General features: G+C 39.9%; 2 protein-coding genes across 5 annotated transcripts in view; one reads left to right on the top strand and one right to left on the bottom strand.

Moving 5' to 3' along the window:
• Positions 1-7,956, bottom strand: part of LOC306849577 (nuclear receptor subfamily 2 group C member 2-like) — a 75,032-nt gene extending 67,076 nt beyond the window's left edge. For 2 of the 4 annotated variants that reach the window (XM_079384719.1, XM_079384720.1), the window contains exon 1: positions 7,757-7,950. The gene's annotated coding sequence lies outside the window, so the exon portion shown is untranslated. Of the gene's footprint in view, positions 1-7,756 lie in introns of all 4 variants that reach the window. The other 2 variants (XM_079384717.1, XM_079384718.1) reach the window with 2 other exon arrangements.
• Positions 7,234-10,838, top strand: LOC306849578 (uncharacterized protein). Its single transcript, XM_079384721.1, has 2 exons — positions 7,234-7,451; positions 9,135-10,838. The coding sequence occupies exon 2, from the start codon at positions 9,475-9,477 to the stop codon at positions 10,528-10,530; it is 1,056 nt and encodes a 351-aa protein (XP_079240847.1). The 5' UTR covers positions 7,234-7,451; positions 9,135-9,474; the 3' UTR covers positions 10,531-10,838.
• Positions 10,839-19,536: the final 8,698 nt, after the last annotated feature.

The raw sequence follows: 19,536 nt of genomic DNA, 5'->3' as shown, positions 1-19,536 counted from the left end.
TCGAGTTCGATACTTTTTAGGCACCGACCGAATTGCCTCGATACCACCGAGTATCGAAAAACGTCTTGTTGTTCGGTACCAAATTTCGATACCTAAGGGGTTAATCTCATCACCGTTAGCGAGCCAATAATCCTGCAGCACTAGGTGTGTTTGACTACAAACGGCGACGTGCTGATTGATCAGTGTTTGACCTCTGCAAAAGCGTTTCGAAAGCGCACGGAGCAGTCTGCTCTCTATATCTGCTCTCTATCTCTATATCAGACTGAAGCGCACGTGACGCTCGCGGTGATTTCAGCGTCTGCCGTCTCACTAAATGGGGACATGAACAACATCTCCAGACCTGCTCTGAGACTCACTTCGTGAGCATTTTACCGTTTGATTCGAGGAAAACTAGCATCATATCATATACACACAGAACTGTAAAGGTATTCCAGGCAACCCGTCAAAATAAAAGTTCGGTTTAACTCGGAAGACACTGTGGCAGAAATATATTAATATTGTTCAGCAGACAGTACATACTGCTACTACTAGGCTACTATTAAAATTATTAAAACTTTATTTTTTTTTTAGTAATGATCACACAACAGTCATTCCATGTTTTAATTTTAATAGTAACCCCCCTTTGTTTGCCAAAATAAATAAACTTTGATTTTCAATAATTTAAAGATAAATTAAATTAATGTTTTATGTCTTCATTTGAAAACCAGATACAGAACACAGAATTTCTGATGAAAAATAAAACATTTCATTAGGCTATTTTAAGAATAAATTTAAATAAACCTAGTTGTTTTTATGCATTCAAATAATTAGACATACTACACCAGAATTTAATAACAATAAAACATATGGTGAAAGAAAATAAAACACCCACTTATGAAAGTGGATGAAGATTTTAAATTTCTTGAAGTCTTTAACAACCTAGAAGTGATGATTCTGTCTAAGCTTTGTGTTTTAAAATGAACACGCACTAATGTAAACGTAGCCTAACAGATGGTTAAACTGAAAACAATTTTAACTTTATTAAAATTATTTATTTATTTATTGTGTTGGATATATTTTGTTCCTTTGTGCAGTGGCTCAGGAGATGAGGCTTTGAGTCTGTATAAATATCAACAAGCTAAAAAAATAGTTTTTTAAGATAATGTAATCTTATTAATGGTATCGAAAAAAGTATCGTTCAGGAACCGGTATCGAACTCAAGGTATCGGTATCGATATCGAAAATTTTGGAACGATACCCAGCCCTATTAGGGCCCCATAAAGGCTTGGGCCGGCCCTGCTGCCATATGTTTATTCCACCCATGAACTCAGCAGCTGATTTCACCAGAGGAGGAAACAAGTCATTCCTTTCAAGTCACAAGCAAGTCTTCACGTTATAGCCCAAGTCCTCGAAGAGTTAAAGTTAATGAGATAATTAAGTGACCAATTAAATGATGATTGTGCATCCATCAGTGATGAACACCTACTGTTACTGAGAATTACAGAGGATCAGATGTTAAAATTTTATTGGTTAAAATGATGCCACCATCATGGAGATCAGTGTTTGCTTTAGTTGGGCTCTTGACCCTTGACTTCTTGTGTTAGATCTTTCTGTAGTGATGCTGTAAAGCAGTGAGGTCAGTGCTCTACAGTAATCAGATAGTCACCGTGAGCTGGTTTGATTATATCCAAAATAACTTTTGTTTCCTTGTTTTATTTATATGTTTAGGTCTTGCATAATCAACCCTGTGACACTACAGCATACAAGTAAAGCGTTGTTCTAATAGCTATAGTGAATGGTAGGGGTGGGCGTATCGATCCTAATATCGATAGTATCGATACCAACGTTGGTATTGGTATCGGATCGATACTAGCCTGATAAGATCGATACTTTAGGTAAATTTTTTCTCCTATACACGTAATAACATTGCTTAATACATACAACACAGTGTAGACATGTCTGGGTGCATATGCCGCTCTTTTCACATCTCTTATGCAAACATTGCTGCTCCTCCCTGCTAAACTGTGTTTGGTTGTCATGCCATCACGTGACTCAGCGGCTCCAAGCGCGAGCGGATACAGTGAGAGATCGAACGGAACTCCGAGCTACAAACGAAATGAAAAGGGGAGGAAGGAAATCTTTCACATAGTGCATATTATACCTGTATACCGAATTTGTCCTTTTTATACAGTATCACTGTAAGGTGTGGACTGAGTTTAGCTTTTTAAAATTATTTCTTGCATTAAGCATTAATGCATTAAGACACTTTAAATTTTCATTATAATGGTTTTCTATGGGAGTAAAATGCTTAACATGTTGTTTAGCATGTTTGCATATATATTCTGGTCTCAGCTGCTTGCAACATATTATATTTTATTAACAAGCTGTATACCGAATTTAGTCTTTATTTATTTATTTGGTCTTTATCACTGTCTTCCTCCATTCATTAATTGCACCATATTAAATGTTTTTATATTGCAATTAGAGAAAATTAAAATCAGCGTGTTGCATTCATGTTCTGGGTTCATCTGCTTACCTGTACATGCATAGTAGGCCTATATATTTTTATAAACTATACCCAATTTGGCCTTTTCATATCACAGTTTTGTTTTATTGCGATAATAACAAACAAATATTACAGTATGTATAAAACAAACAGAAAATACAGTACGTACATAACATACTAAAATCCTTTCAATAATAAACGAGTTATGGTTTAATAGTTCTTTTTCATATCAATGTCTTCATTCAATAAGCCACTTACGTTAAACTTTTCTTTATAATGTTTTTTTATGGGAGGAAAATACATAATGTGAAAACTTTGAGCGTTGCTTTCATATTCTGGGCATATTTGCTTACTTGTATATCTAGTTTGTAACATTAATAGTATACTGAGTTTTGTCTTTTAATATTACGTTCTTAATTTATTAAGCCACATAAATTATTTTTATAACTCTTTTCTTTGGGAGGAAAAGACTTAACATGAAACTGTTTATTGCTTTCATGTTCTGGGCTCCTCTGCCTGCAAAGTCCTTTTAGAAAGGCAAATAATATCCACATAGCTTTAAGGTGAATATAATATTAGTCATATCAACATTTGTATTGTTATTTTTTTTTTATTGTTGTTGGTCATTTAAATTTATGTTTATGTTATTTTACATTACAAGTATCGGAATCGGAATCGGTATCGGCGATACTGGCCCTGTATTTACTTGGTATCGGATCGATACCAAAATTTGCAGTATCGCACACCCCTAGTGAATGGATTTTAAATCTAAATAACACATAAAAATTTTAACTCTTTTTGCAACGTATAAAATGCATAAATTTGAACAGTACTTTTTAGACACACACAGAAATCAAGAACCAGCACATGAATCTCAACAATGGTAACAATCAACAAAATGCTTCATGCTGCAATACATGAAAAACTCCCATCATGCTATGCAGTATGAATAATTATTGTCACCACTGTTGAGGATCATATGATAAAGGTTCATGTCTAAAAGCCTAATACTAAACAGCATTTTTTTCTCTCAATATTGAAGCATTATGGTGGTATTTCATTAATAGGAGTTTTTTCTTTTTCAAAATCAAATGTAGTTAATAAACCAAAGAAGGGCTGTCTCGATTCTTTGTGACTAGTCGATTATTAAAAATCGTTGACTTAATTTTGCTCGCGTCGACTAGCTGGCAAAATACCGGAAGTGGCGCATTTCACAGACGAGAATCCATAAAACACATTTTTAGACTATTTTCCAAGGCTGCATTATATATTAAACCCATTTAAAATTCATTATTAAGCATAATTGTGATTTCACAAACGCTATGACTTAATTAAATAATTATATGCGATGCAGTTCAGGCAGTATATGGTATTTAATTATTTCCATGTGTGTAGATTAAGCACGTGCGTCTCACAGCGGCTCCGTTCACAGTAGCTCCACAGAAACTTATCATTTACATGTGGAGCGTCTCAAACTCCATCTCTGAATGTTTTTGTGAGTTTGTGTTTATTATAACGTTCATCTGGGAACGCAACGTGCGCCATTTCATCAGATTTGTGAGGTAAATCATTTATAAATCTACACAAACAGGAGTATGGAATGATATTCCGGACATTATTCAAACGGAATTGCAAATTGTATTTGCAATTGCGTTTTCAATTTGTGGACGCATAAAATGTGACATAATCCAAACGCAAATGCAAATCGCGCATTACCGTTTGCATTTTCGTTTAAGCGAACGCACAGTGACTGCCAAATTTAAAATGGAAATGCAAAGTCCGTTTGCATCTGTGTTTCCCATATCATAGGAGTATTGACCCAGTCATATTTAAATAGCAATTTCAATTGCCACGTCTGCTTTTTCAGTTTCTCAGCGTCGCGTATGTAGCCAGCCAAAACTCAAATGGAATCGCAATTCCCTTTGTATTTCCATTTCCGATGCCTTACGTTGAAACCTGTCAATCAGTGTCAAGGGTGGGATTATGCTATGGGGCGTGTTCGTGTTGGGACGTGACGTCACTCACAGTCGACCGCATTTGGCGGACCATGCGTTCAATGGGTTTGCGTAAAATGTGTTGATCAGAAGATCGGGCAGTTTTTTTATGTACAATTTTCATTTAATCTCGTAATGGAGAAGTCAATCTCTCAGGTTGTTTTATATTAAAGGTTCAGGTTTTATTTGTAAAATGCTTAAATACCAGAATGGGTTGAATTTCTAGTTAATTACAGAATAAAAAAAATAAAAAATGTAATTAGGTTTTAACTAATGTATTGATGTAAATAAATATATTTTGCATTTTTTAAGCTTCAAGGGTGCGCGAGTCTGTGTTGTTCGTATCATCGCAGGGGAAGGAGCACTCGATGGAGACACGTCTGATGTTGATTGTTCCAGAGCTGCAGCCGCCTCTCGCAGCAGCTGAGAGATTGACTTCTCCATTACGAGATTAAATGAAAATTGTACATAAAAAACTGCCCGATCTTCTGATCAACACATTTTACGTAAACCCATTGAACGCATGGTCCGCCAAATGCGGTCGACTGTGAGTGACGTCACGTCCCAACACGAACACGCCCCATAGCATAATCCCACCCTTGACACTGATTGACAGATTTCCGTGTAAGGCATCGGAAATGGAAATACAAAGGGAATTGCAATTCCATTTGAGTTTTGGCTGGCTACATACGCGACGCTGAGAAAGTGAAAAAGCAGACGTGGCAATTGAAATTGCTATTTAAATATGACTGCGTCAATACTCCTATGATATGGGAAACACAGATGCAAACGGACTTTGCATTTCCATTTTAAATTTGGCAGTCACTGTGCGTTCGCTTAAACGAAAATGCAAACGGTAATGCGCGATTTGCATTTGCGTTTGGATTATGTCACATTTTATGCGTCCACAAATTGAAAACGCAATTGCAAATACAATTTGCAATTCCGTTTGAATAATGTCCGGAATATCATTCCATACAGGAGAATACATCGATTTCAAAATAAAAGCTCAAACCCTAACTCTAAGTTTACATGGTTTGATGTCCACATCATTTAATTACAGCGGCTGTAGCATTTCTGTCCTAAAGAAATGGCCAAATATTAAAGATTAAGTGGACGTTTGAATTAAATGGTGCTTGGTCAATATTAAACAGTAATGTGTAAAAACAATCATCAGGCCGCTGGCGCTCCTGCAGGCCTTTGTTGTAATGCGTAATCTACATTAGCTCTATTGTTTATAGTACATTGTGCATTTTAACAGTTTTGTTCAATAAAACCATATGATTTCTTGCTTTTGATACTTTATTTGAACTGATTATTATTGCATCATTGCTATTATATATGCACTTTAAGTCATTTTAAAATCTATTGTTCACTTAAATCCATTTTTATTACCACACACAAAAAAAAACATAATTATAGGGCCCTATGAAATCCGTTTTATTTCCAAATTCAGTTTGGTTAAATTTTATTAATCAAAAAGCCTGTCTAATTAATTGAGTTTTACAGTTTTATCTGTACCAAATTCTGTTTTACATTATTTTCTGGATTCCATTTCAATTGTTCCATTAAATTTTAATAATAAAAAGCATCTCCAATTAATTGATTGTATATATTAAAAAAGTATTTTTTCAGAAATACTGCACATTTACATTTTTCACCTAAATAAATTCTGGTAAATAATATTTCTGGTAAATACTTCTTTAAAAAGTGTTTTTTGATTATAATTTTATTAGTAGTAGACCAGAACGTGTGGATATGATGTCATTCTCACACTATAATACTGAACTGTGATTTCAGTGATTTGGACTGTGAGATGGACACTTGCTTCTTGCACTCTGTTGCACTTTTGCACTCTGTTGCACTTTTGCTTTAAAAAAGGATTTCATAGAAATGTAGATTTCATTTGGTTTAATAAAATATTTTTAAGTACAATTGTTGATTTTTTGTGGGAAATTAGTCGTTTAGATTAATCTATTAATCAAAAAATTAGTCGTTAGATTAATCGAAATAAAAATAGTCATTACTGGCCGCCCTAAACCAAAGAGAGAAATACTAAAACCAGAGAGATTTAAACCAAGAACGTTTTTTCATCAAAAGCATAAGCTCATCTGCTAGTTCAGTGTTTGATTGAGCATTGTACAAATGTTTGCTGTAAAACAATATTGCAATTACTTAGAAGTAAACTAAGTAAGAGGCTCAAGAGGCCAAATAAAGCAAACACTGACCACAATTATGGTGGCAAGTTTTATTTTTATTTTTTTATTTTTTCAGTTGTTTCCATCCAAGGCTGTGGCTGAAGTCAGTCGTAGTTCTTGTGTTTCTCTTTTCTTCAGTGATGCTGCTTGTTAACAGCAGGTGTTCATCACTGATGCACAATCATCATTTAATTAATCACTTAATTATCTCATTAACTTTAACTCTTTGAGGACTTGGGATTTGACTCGAGACTTGTTTGTGACTTGAAAGGAATGACTTGTTCCCTCTGGTGAAATCAGCTGCTGAGTTCATGGGTGGAATAAACATATGGCAGGACTTTTACTTTCTGACCCCTGGATTATCCACCTCTGTTTATGGATGTGTAGTTATAAACTCTCTACAGTCACAGGATTCTGATGAAGCTGTACAGGCTTTCACTGATTGGCCGGCTTTGCTGTTCGTCATCATTCAACGACTCGCTGATAGGTTAGCGGCGAGGTTAATAACACACGTCAGAGCGGAGCGATCCAGGAAGTAGTGTTCAAAACACGGAACAAAATGGAGACCTTGGCGCAATGCCAAGAGAAGAAGAAAACAACACACGAAGCCTTTCTGTTAAACGTCTGTTAAAATAGTTAACATAGAAAACATTCGTGATTCCGCATGACAGTAATATTCAGGCCAAATCAGGCGACGGCTCAAAAGTATCCACTAAAATAATGTATGAACATTGAGGGTAAATCCTCCCGCCGAAGAGACCCGCGGTGGCAAAGGTAAAAGGGTCGAGTTCATATGTTAGCTCTCAGGCTAACCAGCTAATGCCTGAAACATCACAGCACAATGATTGACTCAATTACATTTCTATACAACAGTTGCTCTAGAATAACGCGAAATATGCCATTCATTCTAAACCATACTATATTCGGACAGGCTTTTGTCCTTAAATAAAAGCACAAGCGTGAATGTTTACAGCACCGAGGAGGGCCTGCATCTCTGCACTGCACGCGCAAACGGGGTTTTTTTCACGGATCGTTTTGACCAACCATTGTACGACATGCATAATTGAAAAGCTGCTCACCTGTGATACGGACGGGCGCAGGTTTTTTGCTCTCGGGTTTATTGCACATTATTTGTTATTGTTTTACTCCAGTGAAAGGTCATAGTTCGTGACCCCGTTTGCAAGCGTGCGAGAGTTTTTCTTCCTCTCGGGCTCGTTCACGGTTGCGCGGACACGAGCGTCTGGAGCAAGGCGTCGCTGACGTCATCGTGTCTGTCTCCAACACTACAGCGCGCGGATTGGCAGCCTGTGTATTCCTACACGCACACACACACACACACACACACACATATTTAAGTGCCATCTGAAATTTTCTTCTAATTGAATTATTTTAAGCAGAGTCAGATTGTGCAAAGGACTCAGGCTCCTATGTTTGTGTTCAGTTATTTCACTTTAAGAGGAAAAGAGAGGGAAAAAATTACATGACTGCTGTAATCAAAAACTAGGGCGAACCAACAAAATATTAACATTATATTTTTGTATTTAAAGTATGATTTATTTTTTGTGAGCTTTTTGTTTTTCTATTTTTTTTTTTTTTTTTTGCATAGAAAAAAAAGTCATGTTCCATGATGAGCTGTAGTTTCCTTTTTTGCCAAATAATTTTGTCAGCTTAACACCTTGACCAAGTTTTTTTTCTTCCCAATATATTTTGATCTTGTGGGGTCATTAAAAGCAAATATTAAGAAATATCCTCTCCAGTCATCACGTTTGACCACTTCTGTATGTAAGAAAATTTCCTCCAATTATAAAGTCATGGTAAAACATTTGGCCCACATTTGCTTATATGCTAGGCCCCAATGTGGCAGCTATTGTCCATGTTTGGCCCAAAAGATCTTGCTATTGTTGCTACAGTAGATATTATAAGGGTTTTTTCTCCAGTGGTACAGACTTGCTGAGGTTGGTATCTCCCCAGTAAGAACACCTTTGATGTTGTCAAGGTTATTTTGTAATTGGTTTATAAGGGACACATGATCCAAGTTGACCACTGACCAGGGATAGTTCATCCAAAAATGTAAATTTATTTGCTTATCCTCCGCATCTGTTCCAAACTTGTATGGGTTTCTTTCATCTGTTGAGCACAAAAGAAAAGAAATTGAAGAATGTTGGTAGCCAAACAGTTGACGGTAGCTATTGGCTTACATTGTATTTTTTTTATGCTATGCAAGTCAATAGCTACCTTTAACTCACACAGAAAGAAACGTAAATTGCAACTCAATAACCATTATGACATGCAATATAATATTTGAAATTACAAAAAAAAAAACATTTAAATATATGTCAGCATAAACATGCAATCAAGTTAAAATTTATAATTGAATTTCAGATAAAATGCTGCAGAGATATGTAACAGAACAAGAGTAAATGTAAATTCAACCAAGTCTCTGTCTTTCTCACACAGAACAACCTCTTGGACAGTAACCAATCAGGCTTCAGAAGTACACATTCGACCGAAACTGCCTTGCTCTCATTTGTTGAAGCCCTAAGACTTGCAAGAGCGGCTTCCAAGTCTTCATTACTTATCTTGCTGGATCTGTCTGCTGCTTTTGATATGGTCAACCACCAGATCCTCCTGTCAACCCTATTGGTAAATGGCATCTCAGGAACTGCACTCCAGTGGTTTGAGTCTTACCTCTCAGATAGGTCCTTCAAGGTATCTTGGACAGGTGAGATATCCAAGTCGCATCATCTAACTTCTGGGGTGCATCAGGGCTCAGTTCTTGGACCGCTTCTCTGTCTACATGGCATCACTTGGTTCTGTCTTTCAGAAACATAGCTTTTCATATCACTGCTATGCTGATGACTCTCAACTCTACCTCTCATTCCATCCTGATGATCCGACAATAGCTGCTCGCATCTCAGCATGTCTAACAGACATTTCTTGCTGGATGAAGGACCATCACCTTCAACTCAACCTAGCAAAGACAAAACTGCTTGTAGTTTCAGCAGACCCATCACTTCATCACAATTTCACCTTCCAGTTAGTCTCATCAACCATAACGCCTTCAAAAACAGCCAAAAACCTTGGAGTTGTCATTGATGATAAGCTGAATTTCTCAGATCACATTGCTAAAACTGCCCGGTCCTGCAGATTTGCATTATACAATATCAAGAAGATCAGGCCCTTTCTCTCGGAACATGCAACACAACTCCTTGTTCAAGCTCTTGTTTTTGAGCTTGAGTCTGCTTACAGACAGGAGGTTAAGGAGCTGGCTGTCTGGTGCAGTCTTAACAACCTGGAGCTGAACACGCTCAAAACTGTGGAGATGATCGTGGACTTCAGGAGAAACCCCCCTGCACTCCCCCCACTCACCATCATGAACAGCACTGTGACTGCAGTGGAGTCATTCAGATTCCTGGGCACCACCATCTCTCAGGACCTGAAGAGGGACATTCACATTGACTCTATTGTGAAAAAGGCCCAGCAGAGGTTATACTTCCTTCGCCACCTGCCACAGGAGCTGCTGAAACAGTTCTACTCTGCCATCATTGAATCCATCCTCTGCACTTCTATAACTGTCTGGTTCAGCTCAGCTACCAAATGTAACCTCAGAAGACTATGGAGGGTAGTCCGGACTGCTGAGCGAATCATTGGTACAACCCTCCACACTCTCCAAGAACTGTACTTATCCAGAGTGAGCAAAAGGGCTGGCAAAATTACTCTGAACCCCTCACACCCAGCACACTCCCTCTTTGAACTGTTACCGTCTGGTCGACGCTACAGAGCTCTGTGCACCAGAACGACCAGACACAGGAACAGTTTCTTCCCTCATGCAATACATCTCATGAACATTTGAACTTTTAACAATAAACATGAAACACACAACACTATCATACTTTTTATTTTTATTTTTTATTTAACACATACTTATTACATTTCAAATTTGCACCTAACATACCTGTACATACTGAATTGTCTATTTTGTATATTGTCCATTTTGTATATTTGTACATTATTATTATTATTATTTTTTTTTTTTTAATTATTATTTTTATCTGTGCCCTGTCCTGTCGCTGTCATTCTGTGGCACCGTGGAGCTACTGTCATTAAAACAAATTCCTCGTATGTGCAAACATACCTGGCAATAAAGCTAATTCTGATTCTGATTCTGTCCAGACTTGACTATTGCAATGCTCTCTTGGCAGGTCTTCCAGCTAGTTCCATCAATCCTCTACAATTAATCCAAAATGCCGCGAACCGAAAAGAATGCACGTCACACTTCTATTCATCAATTTGCGCTCGCTACCAATAGCTGCTCGCATTAAATTCAAGGCATTAATGTTTGCCTACAGAACCACCACTGGCTCTGCACCCCTTTACCTAAATTCATTTCTTCAGACTTATGTGCCCTCTAGAAGCTTGCGTTCTGCAAGTGAATGACGCATTATTGTGCCATCCCAAAGAGGCATAAAATCACTTTCACTGACTTTTTCATTAACTGTTCCCATCTGGTGGAATGACCTGCCCAACTCAATCTGAGCAGCTCCTTACCCATTTTCAAGAAACGGCTAAAAACACATCTCTTCCATCTTTATTTGACTCTCTAACTCTAGCACTCTCTATTCTAATTTTATTTGATCTATCAATCTTCTTTTTATTTATAAAAAACACACACACATTTGACCCTCTATCAATTGCATATCTATTATCTAACTGCTAGCTTTTCTTGTAAAACTAACACTAACTCACAGACAAAAAAAAAAAAAAACCTTGCTACGTGTATTGCGTTGGGCTAACTGAGACTTGTTATAGCCCTTGCATTTTATTGCTCTTTTGTTGGTTTTGATTGCTTCTAATGTCCTCATTTGTAAGTCGCTTTGGATAAAAGCGTCTGCTAAATGACTAAATGTAAAAATAAACTAGTTAAAAATGTATAATTAAGTTTCAGATAAAATACAAAGTATAGTGTTATAAATGTTAACAAATGTTTTATTAACTTATCTTTTAAACAAAAAAAAAAACAAAAAAAATGTTGCAGGATTTATTATAGGTTCTACAAGAAAATACTATTTCCGTCTTTCTACTTAAAAGTTTCCTGTTTAATTCACTGTGTTACTTGATTATATGTTACATATCTAACATTACCTTTGCATCAGATTACATTACATTTTCTTTTTGAAAATCATGAAGACATTAATCATGGAGTCTTTTGTTACTTGGGACACAATATTCTCCCATTCAACAGAAGTTTACTCAACTATGACGACTTCCACTTCTGAGAAACGGGAAATGTGAAAAGGTCTGATTCTGCTTTAGCCTAGATTTAAATGGCAGATTTTGTCTGGCCAGAGGAGAATAACACTATTTCGACAAACTATTTCCCCGTCTTTATATCAAACCGATGTAAAGCTGCTTTGACACAATTTGTATTGTTAAAAGTGCTATATAAATAATAGTGACACGAATCCTGGCCATGCTCTTCCGTTAACTTGCCACCAGATGTCACTCACTCACCACATGGACTCGTACACCACACAGCACACTGGACTACAGTTCCCACAATACATTGCACTGACGATACACACAGCTGTCACTGATTACACAGCTGATTTCACTGATCACCCTATCACACACACTATTTAAGCCATGGACTTCCTCAGCATCAGGGCCGAGTAATGATCTGCGTTTAGTGCTCACCTAGCGCTAGCTGCTTTACCGTGCCATTCCGTGTTTCTGTTTTGTTCCTGTAATTGTCAGCGTTTATCTCTCTCCTAGCGATAGCTACATTACAGAGCCTTAGTTTAGTTTTAGTCTTGCCTTGTTTTTCTTACCGTGTCTGACCCTGCCCGTGTTTCCTGGACTAATCCTTCGCCTTTGCCGTTTGGACTCTGTTCGTTCCCCGTTTGGACTATTGCTCCCGTTTCTGGACTATCTCTCTGCCTTGCCCCTTTGGATACTGTTTGCTGATCGTCGACCCACGCTTGTTCCACGGATTGCTGTGTCTTGCCCTTGCCATACCTGTTTGCCCCTGTCTGACCCTGCCTGTTTCTGACCATGTTTTGTAATAAAGCTTTGCATATGGATCCGCACGTCTCATGTCTCGTCAGTCCCGTAACAGAATACTCGGCCGAAAGAGGATCCAGCAGCTTTTCAGAGGATCAGGAGAGTGGTATGGACACAGCTTTTCTTCTGTTGCGTTTCAAGCAGGGTACCCGATCGCTGGAGGAGTGCATTGAGGAGTTTTTAAGTTTAGCCAATGACTCTGATTTGCCGGACTGTTTTTTTAATTGATCTGTTTGGTGATGGCCTTAATAGACCTCTCAGAGCGAAACTCTTTAGAGAGGGTCCGCGTTCGTCACTCGCACAGTTCATGGACTATGCCTTGCTGTGTGTGGGCTCTCCGTTCACTGTGGGTGTCGCGGAGGAACGAAACACCACATCCAATTGTTTGATTAGAGCTGCGCAAGAGCCAAGTCAAGTCCCAGCCTACGTTAAAGAACCAAGGCAGGTCACAGCCGATGTTAAAAGGTCAAGCCAAACCACTGAGAGCGCTGGAGCGCTGAGAGTCACGCCACGTCTCCGCTGTCAAGCCAGTGTCAGCTCACGTCTCCGCTGTCAAGCCAGAGTCAGCTCACGTCTCCGCTGTCAAGCCAGAGTCAGCTCACGTCTCCGCTGTCAAGCCAGAGTGTGTCACACCCAAGGACTTAAGGTCAGTCCTTCGAGTTCCCTGTCTGGTTTCCAGCATAAGGGATCCACCACTGATATCGGTGCGAGCAGCTGGCATTCCCAGGGCCTTAACCCTGGCTGTCACAGAGACTGTTCCCCTGACCTCAGTGCTTCCCGTTATGGCAGTAGCCATTTTGAGTGTGTGGGCTGCACACTGTGCTCCTGAGGCCTCTCCTGTCCACGAGTCTGCTCCAGTGCCTCCAGAGGTGGCGGCTTCCGCTGCAGAACCTCCCGAAGTGGTGGCACCTACTCCTGAACTCACGGTCTGCCCTGTCACGGCCACGGAGGCCGTCCCTGAACTCGCTGTCTGCCCTGTCACGGCCACGGAGGCCGTTCCTGTACTCGCTGTCTGCCCTGTCACGGCCACGGAGGCCGTTCCTGACCTCACGGTCTGCCCTGTCACGGCCACGGAGGCCGTTCCTGAGCTCACACCCTGTCCTGTCACGGCTAAAGAAGCCGTCTGTGAGCTCACGCCCTGTCCTGTCACGGCTAAAGAGGCCGTCTGTGAGCTCTCGCCCTGTCCTGTCACGGCTAAAAACACCGTCTATGAATCCTCGTCCTGCCCAGCCACGGCCTCTGTGATCATGAATGCTCTCCCTGTATTGTCTGTCTCTGCTCTCCCTGTGTTGTCTGTCTCTGTTTCCCCCAGATCTCAGACTCTGCCATGGTTTCCTGCCCAGTCTGCTCCCTGGCTAGGGTTTTCTGCTCAGGTCTGGTGGTCCTCTGCCCCGCCGTGGTGGTCTTCTGCCCGAGTCTGTTGGTCCTCTGCCCCGCCGTGGTGGTCTTCTGCCCGAGTCTGTTGGTCGTCTGCCCCGCCGTGGTGGTCTTCTGCTCGGGTCTGGTGGTCGTCTGCTCCGCCATGGGGGTCTTCTGCCCGGGTCTGGTGGTCGTCTGCCCCGCCGTGGTGGTCTTCTGCTCGGGTCTGGTGGTCGTCTGCTCCGCCGTGGTGGTCTTCTGCTCGGGTCTGGTGGTCGTCTGCTCTGCCGTGGTGGTCTTCTGCTCGGGTCTGGTGGTCATCTGCCCCGCCCTGGTGGGTTCCTGCTCCGTCTGCTCCGCCCTGGTGGGCTCTTGCTCTGTCCTGGTCTCCGGTTCCGGCTGGATGTCCTGCTCTGCCCCGATCCCTGGTCTTCCCACTTCCTCAAGGACCTGGCCCTCCGTCCCTCCCCCTGTTCCGCTCCACCGCCCTCCTGGATTATTTAGGAGCGTCTGGAAGCCGCTCCTTGGGGGGGGGCTATGTCACGAATCCTGGCCATGCTCTTCCGTTAACTCGCCACCAGATGTCACTCACTCACCACATGGACTCGTACACCACACAGCACACTGGACTACAGTTCCCACAATACATTGCACTGACGATACACACAGCTGTCACTGATTACACAGCTGATTTCACTGATCACCCTATCACACACACTATTTAAACCATGGACTTCCTCAGCATCAGGGCCGAGTAATGATTTGCGTTTAGTGCTCACCTAGCGCTAGCTGCTTTACCGTGCCATTTCGTGTTTCTGTTTTTTTCCTGTAATTGTTAGAATTTATCACTCACCAAGCGATAGCAAATTTACAGAGCCATTGTTCTTGTCCTAGTCTTGCCTTGTTATCTTGCCGTGTCTGACCCTGCCCGTGTTTCCTGGATTTACCCCTTTGCCTTGCCGTTTGGACTGTGTTGGCTCCCCGTTTGGATTATTGCTCTCGACTCTGGATTATCTCTCTGCCTTGCCCCTTTGGATACTGTTCGCCGATCATCGACCCACGCTTGCTCCACGGATTGCTCTGTCTTGCCCTTGCCATACCTGTTTGCCGATCTCTGACCCTGCCTGTTTACTGACCATGTTTTGTAATAAAGCTTTGCATATGGATCCGCACGTCTCGCCAGCCCCGTAACAAATAGTGACTTGATTAGACTATGTAAATAAATGACTTGATGACTTATTGATTGTAATTTGTTCAAATAAATTTCATTTAAAGGGCATATTGCAGGTTAGAGACTCCAGTGAGTCGATGTATAGAAAAATACTGTAGGAACTAGATTTTCGTTTTTGTGAGAATTTTACTTCCGCATCTGAAACACGCCAAAACCGGAAGTGACGCATCAAAAGGGAGAGCGGTCCATTTAAACCACAGGAAAACAATGGATCGCAATGACAGTTCGGAAGCTGAGGAAATGTTAAATGTGTATTTACGTATATGTGTATGACGGACCACAGATAAAATGATGAGCCTGCTATGCAGCCAAGAGAGCAGGATAGGCCAGGATTAGACAGAACAACGGTCAGAGAAGACAAATTGAGTTGATGTGAGGAGAATAGGGCAGGTGTTTGGTGAGAGATCAGTGTTAGCTTACAGATATACACACGTTAGCTAATGTAATCAGGCAATAGCAATGCTAGTATTGATACTACCAGTAATAGAAACTAATAAGCGTCGATCAGGCGTGTCACACTCGTTAATATCCGACACTAACGTTACGTGATAGTGGTTTCTTATCACCACTTATCAAAGCATAGACCTCTCCAGGCCAGAAGACACATGTTTTAGGGCAGAAATAATTTATTACTCTAAGCTAAATACTTGTATACATGTATAAATACATTGTTAAAGATTTTAATATTAAAACAGTCTGAATAATTTTGATTCTCAATTACAAGTTAACTATTTAGGTCATGACTACCTATAAGTAACACTTTTTGATGCCATTGGTATAACACAATCAATAATGATAGCATACAGACAAGTTGTCCGCTGGGCCTATGGTGCATGTGTTGTGTCAGCCATTAGAAGATAGTTTACAGAGGAAGGAGGACTTTATAAAGGTTTTGAATGGCCCCATTTTGTTGACAATCAATAAAAAATAAAATCACAATCAAGCAGATCTGAATTTATGGTTAAATCAATTCAGTTTTATGTATACAGCACTAAATATTATTTCATAGCATTGTTAATACCCAACTCAAAACACAATATTTCAACTGTTAATATGTGTATATATATATATATATATATATATATATATATATATATATATATACAGTATATATGTAGATGTACCAAACATATACTACCAAAAGAAATACCATCTTACCCATTTAAAAACATTTAACAATCTTTCAGTCTGGGTATCACACTAATGTGCTGTTAAAGTGTGTTAGATGGTGAAGGCTGTGCTAGATATACACCAACAGCCTGAGCATGTTGATCCTCTGACTGGAGGGATCTGGAGAGAGGAGCAGGTGTTGTGGACACGACTGGAGGGATCTGGAGAGAGGAGCAGGTGTAGTGGACACGACTGGAGGAATCTGGAGAGAGGAGCAGGTGTAGTGGACATGACTGGAGGGATCTGGAGAGAGGAGCAGGTGTAGTGGACACGACTGGAGGGATCTGGAGAGAGGAGCAGGTCTAGTGGACACGACTGGAGGGATCTGGAGAGAGGAGCAGGTGTAGTGGACATGACAGTGCTGTGTTCTCCTGCAGTATTCCTCTCTCAGACGGCATATGCTGGGAGAAGCAAACACAAGTTTAGATCACATTCACTGCTGACCATGCTTTTCCACTTGGTCTCCATCACTTCTGTTAAGTTACACACCACCGCGGTGTTTGAAGCAGATGCATTAGTGAAGCCCCGTCTCTCCAGCTGCACAAACGCACCGAGGCCCGGAAGATACCAGACTATTTCTTGTTAGGAAACCTGTGGACTCGATGTCTTGATAGGCTGGAGTTTGTGCAATCTCCACAAACACAATAATTTACCATGACAATGATAAATTGAAATAAAAATAACTACCGAAAACACACTGACTTGCGCCCGCTCAAAGCAGAGTGCAGCACACGACTCCCTTATGTGACCTAATATGTTGAAATGTTGAAAAAAAATGTTGAAAAAAAGCGGTTTTTGAGAACTCTGTCAAGCCTTAATGTTTAGGGAATTTAATTCAGTTATTAAAGCTATTCCTGTAACACTTTGTCAACTTGTCAAATGTCCTATTTGTTACAATTCTTTATCTGTAAACAAATTTTGGATTGATTTGGCAGATTTTATATTTAATTTGATGAATATTAATTATTGCTTTACTATAAAGGATGTTACCTTGTAAAATAAAATAAAAGCAATAAGGATCTAGAATTTATTGTGAACCTTTTTATTTTATTAGCAAAATTTCACATACATAAACAAAAATTTCTTAATTCATCTCCTATGTTAAATTAGTTTTGTTCTGACTTTGAATTTTATATTTCTTCAATAAGACTGTTAAAAAACAAAAAGTCTGTGAAATGTTTAAAATGCTATGATACACTCTTCAATCCCCCTGGTATTTTGTAATATTCTTACTTGATAAAATTGAATATGAGCTATGCTTTTATTTATTATTTACTTTTTCTTTTGTCTTGTTTGTTTATATTTTTGTGTTCTTATCTGTATGTTGCATTGTTCTGCAATAAAAAACAAAAAAGAGAACTCTGTCAAGGAAAGCCTCACTTTTTTATCTAAATTTGTGCCCTCGCGTCTTGTAAAACATTTTCAAATCCTGCATTAACGGTCCATGTGGTATTTTCATACAAGGTTATATATTCATTTGAAAATTTTTTTTTACCTGCAATATGCACTTTAAAAATAAAGCTAGCACGTTGCATGTACAACATGCCTATAATGATTCTGTTTACAGCACCTTCATAAATCGAATAAAAACATAAAAAATCAAAAGCACACCTGATGTAAATTCTTTATTCATAATTTTTTATTCATTATTGCTGTAATTTTTGTAGAAAAGGTACATCACCATCTTGCTCAGTGATTTGAATGCACCTGATGCCATTCCTATGGCTTTCTAACTCATAAATATGAACTTTCCAGGAAGACTTGAGTTGAAAGCATCTGATTATGGCTGCTTGCTTAATTTACTTCATTAAAATGAGAGTATTTTTAGTTCAACGTTTGAATTTATAAGAGTTTATAAGAGCTTTCTCCTGTTAGGTGGAAGTTTTTTTGGTTGCCATGCATTGTGCTGAGCTTGTATTTTGGGTGGCTATGACTGTTGCTTTACTCAGTGAGCAATAGTTGTGTTAATGCAAATACAGTGGCAAGTAATAGACTATATTACAAGCATGCACTTGTACAAGACCTCTTTTTAATGTAGAGTGTTGGGTCTTGCGTCTCTCAACTTTCTCTTCACAATATCCCACAGATTCTCTATGGGGTTCAGGTCAGGAGAGTTGGCAGGCCAATTGAGCACAGTAATACCATGGTCAGTAAACCATTTACCAGTGGTTTTGGCACTGTGAGCAGGTGCCAGGTCGTGCTGAAAAATGAAATCATCTCCATAAAGCTTTTCAGCAGATGGAAGCATGAAGTGCTCCAAAATCTCCTGATAGCTAGCTGCATTGACCCTGCCCTTGATAAAACACAGTGGACCAACACCAGCAGCTGACATGGCACCCCAGACCATCACTGACTGTGGATACTTGACACTGGACTTCAGGCATTTTGGCATTTTCCTCTCCCCAGTCTTCCTCCAGACTCTGGCACCTTGATTTCCGAATGACATGCAAAATTTGCTTTCATCCAAAAAAAGTACTTTGGACCACTGAGCAACAGTCCAGTGCTGCTTCTCTGTTCAAAAGTGGCTTGACCTGGGGAATGCGGCACCTGTAGCCCATTTCCTGCACACGCCTGTACACGGTGGCTCTGGATGTTTCTACTCCAGACTCAGTCCACTGCTTCCGCAGGTCCCCCAAGGTCTGTAATCGGTCCTTCTCCACAATCTTCCTCAGGGTCCGGTCACCTCTTCTCGTTGTGCTGCGTTTTCTGCCACACTTTTTCCTTCCCACAGACTTCCCACTGAGGTGCCTTGATACAGCACTCTGGGAACAGCCTATTCGTTCAGAAATTTCTTTCTGTGTCTTACCCTCTTGCTTGAGGGTGTCAATGATGGCCTTCTGGACAGCAGTCAGGTCGGCAGTCTTACCCATGATTGCGGTTTTGAGTAATGAACCAGGCTGGGAGTTTTTAAAAGCCTCAGGAATCTTTTGCAGGTGTTTAGAGTTAATTAGTTGATTCAGATGATTAGGTTAATAGCTCGTTTAGAGAACCTTTTCATGATATGCTAATTTTTTGAGATTTTCATGAGCTGTATGCCAA

Source organism: Barbus barbus (assembly GCF_936440315.1).
Source record: "Barbus barbus genome assembly, chromosome: 29".
NCBI classification, from domain to species: domain Eukaryota; kingdom Metazoa; phylum Chordata; class Actinopteri; order Cypriniformes; family Cyprinidae; genus Barbus; species Barbus barbus.
Note: the sequence above shows the minus strand (reverse complement) of the source record. Positions and strands in the feature narration are given on the sequence as shown.

Excerpts from the sequence above, each read along its gene's own strand:
- LOC306849578 (XM_079384721.1), top strand. The coding sequence starts at position 9,475 with ATGGCATCACTTGGTTCTGTCTTTCAGAAACATAGCTTTTCATATCAC.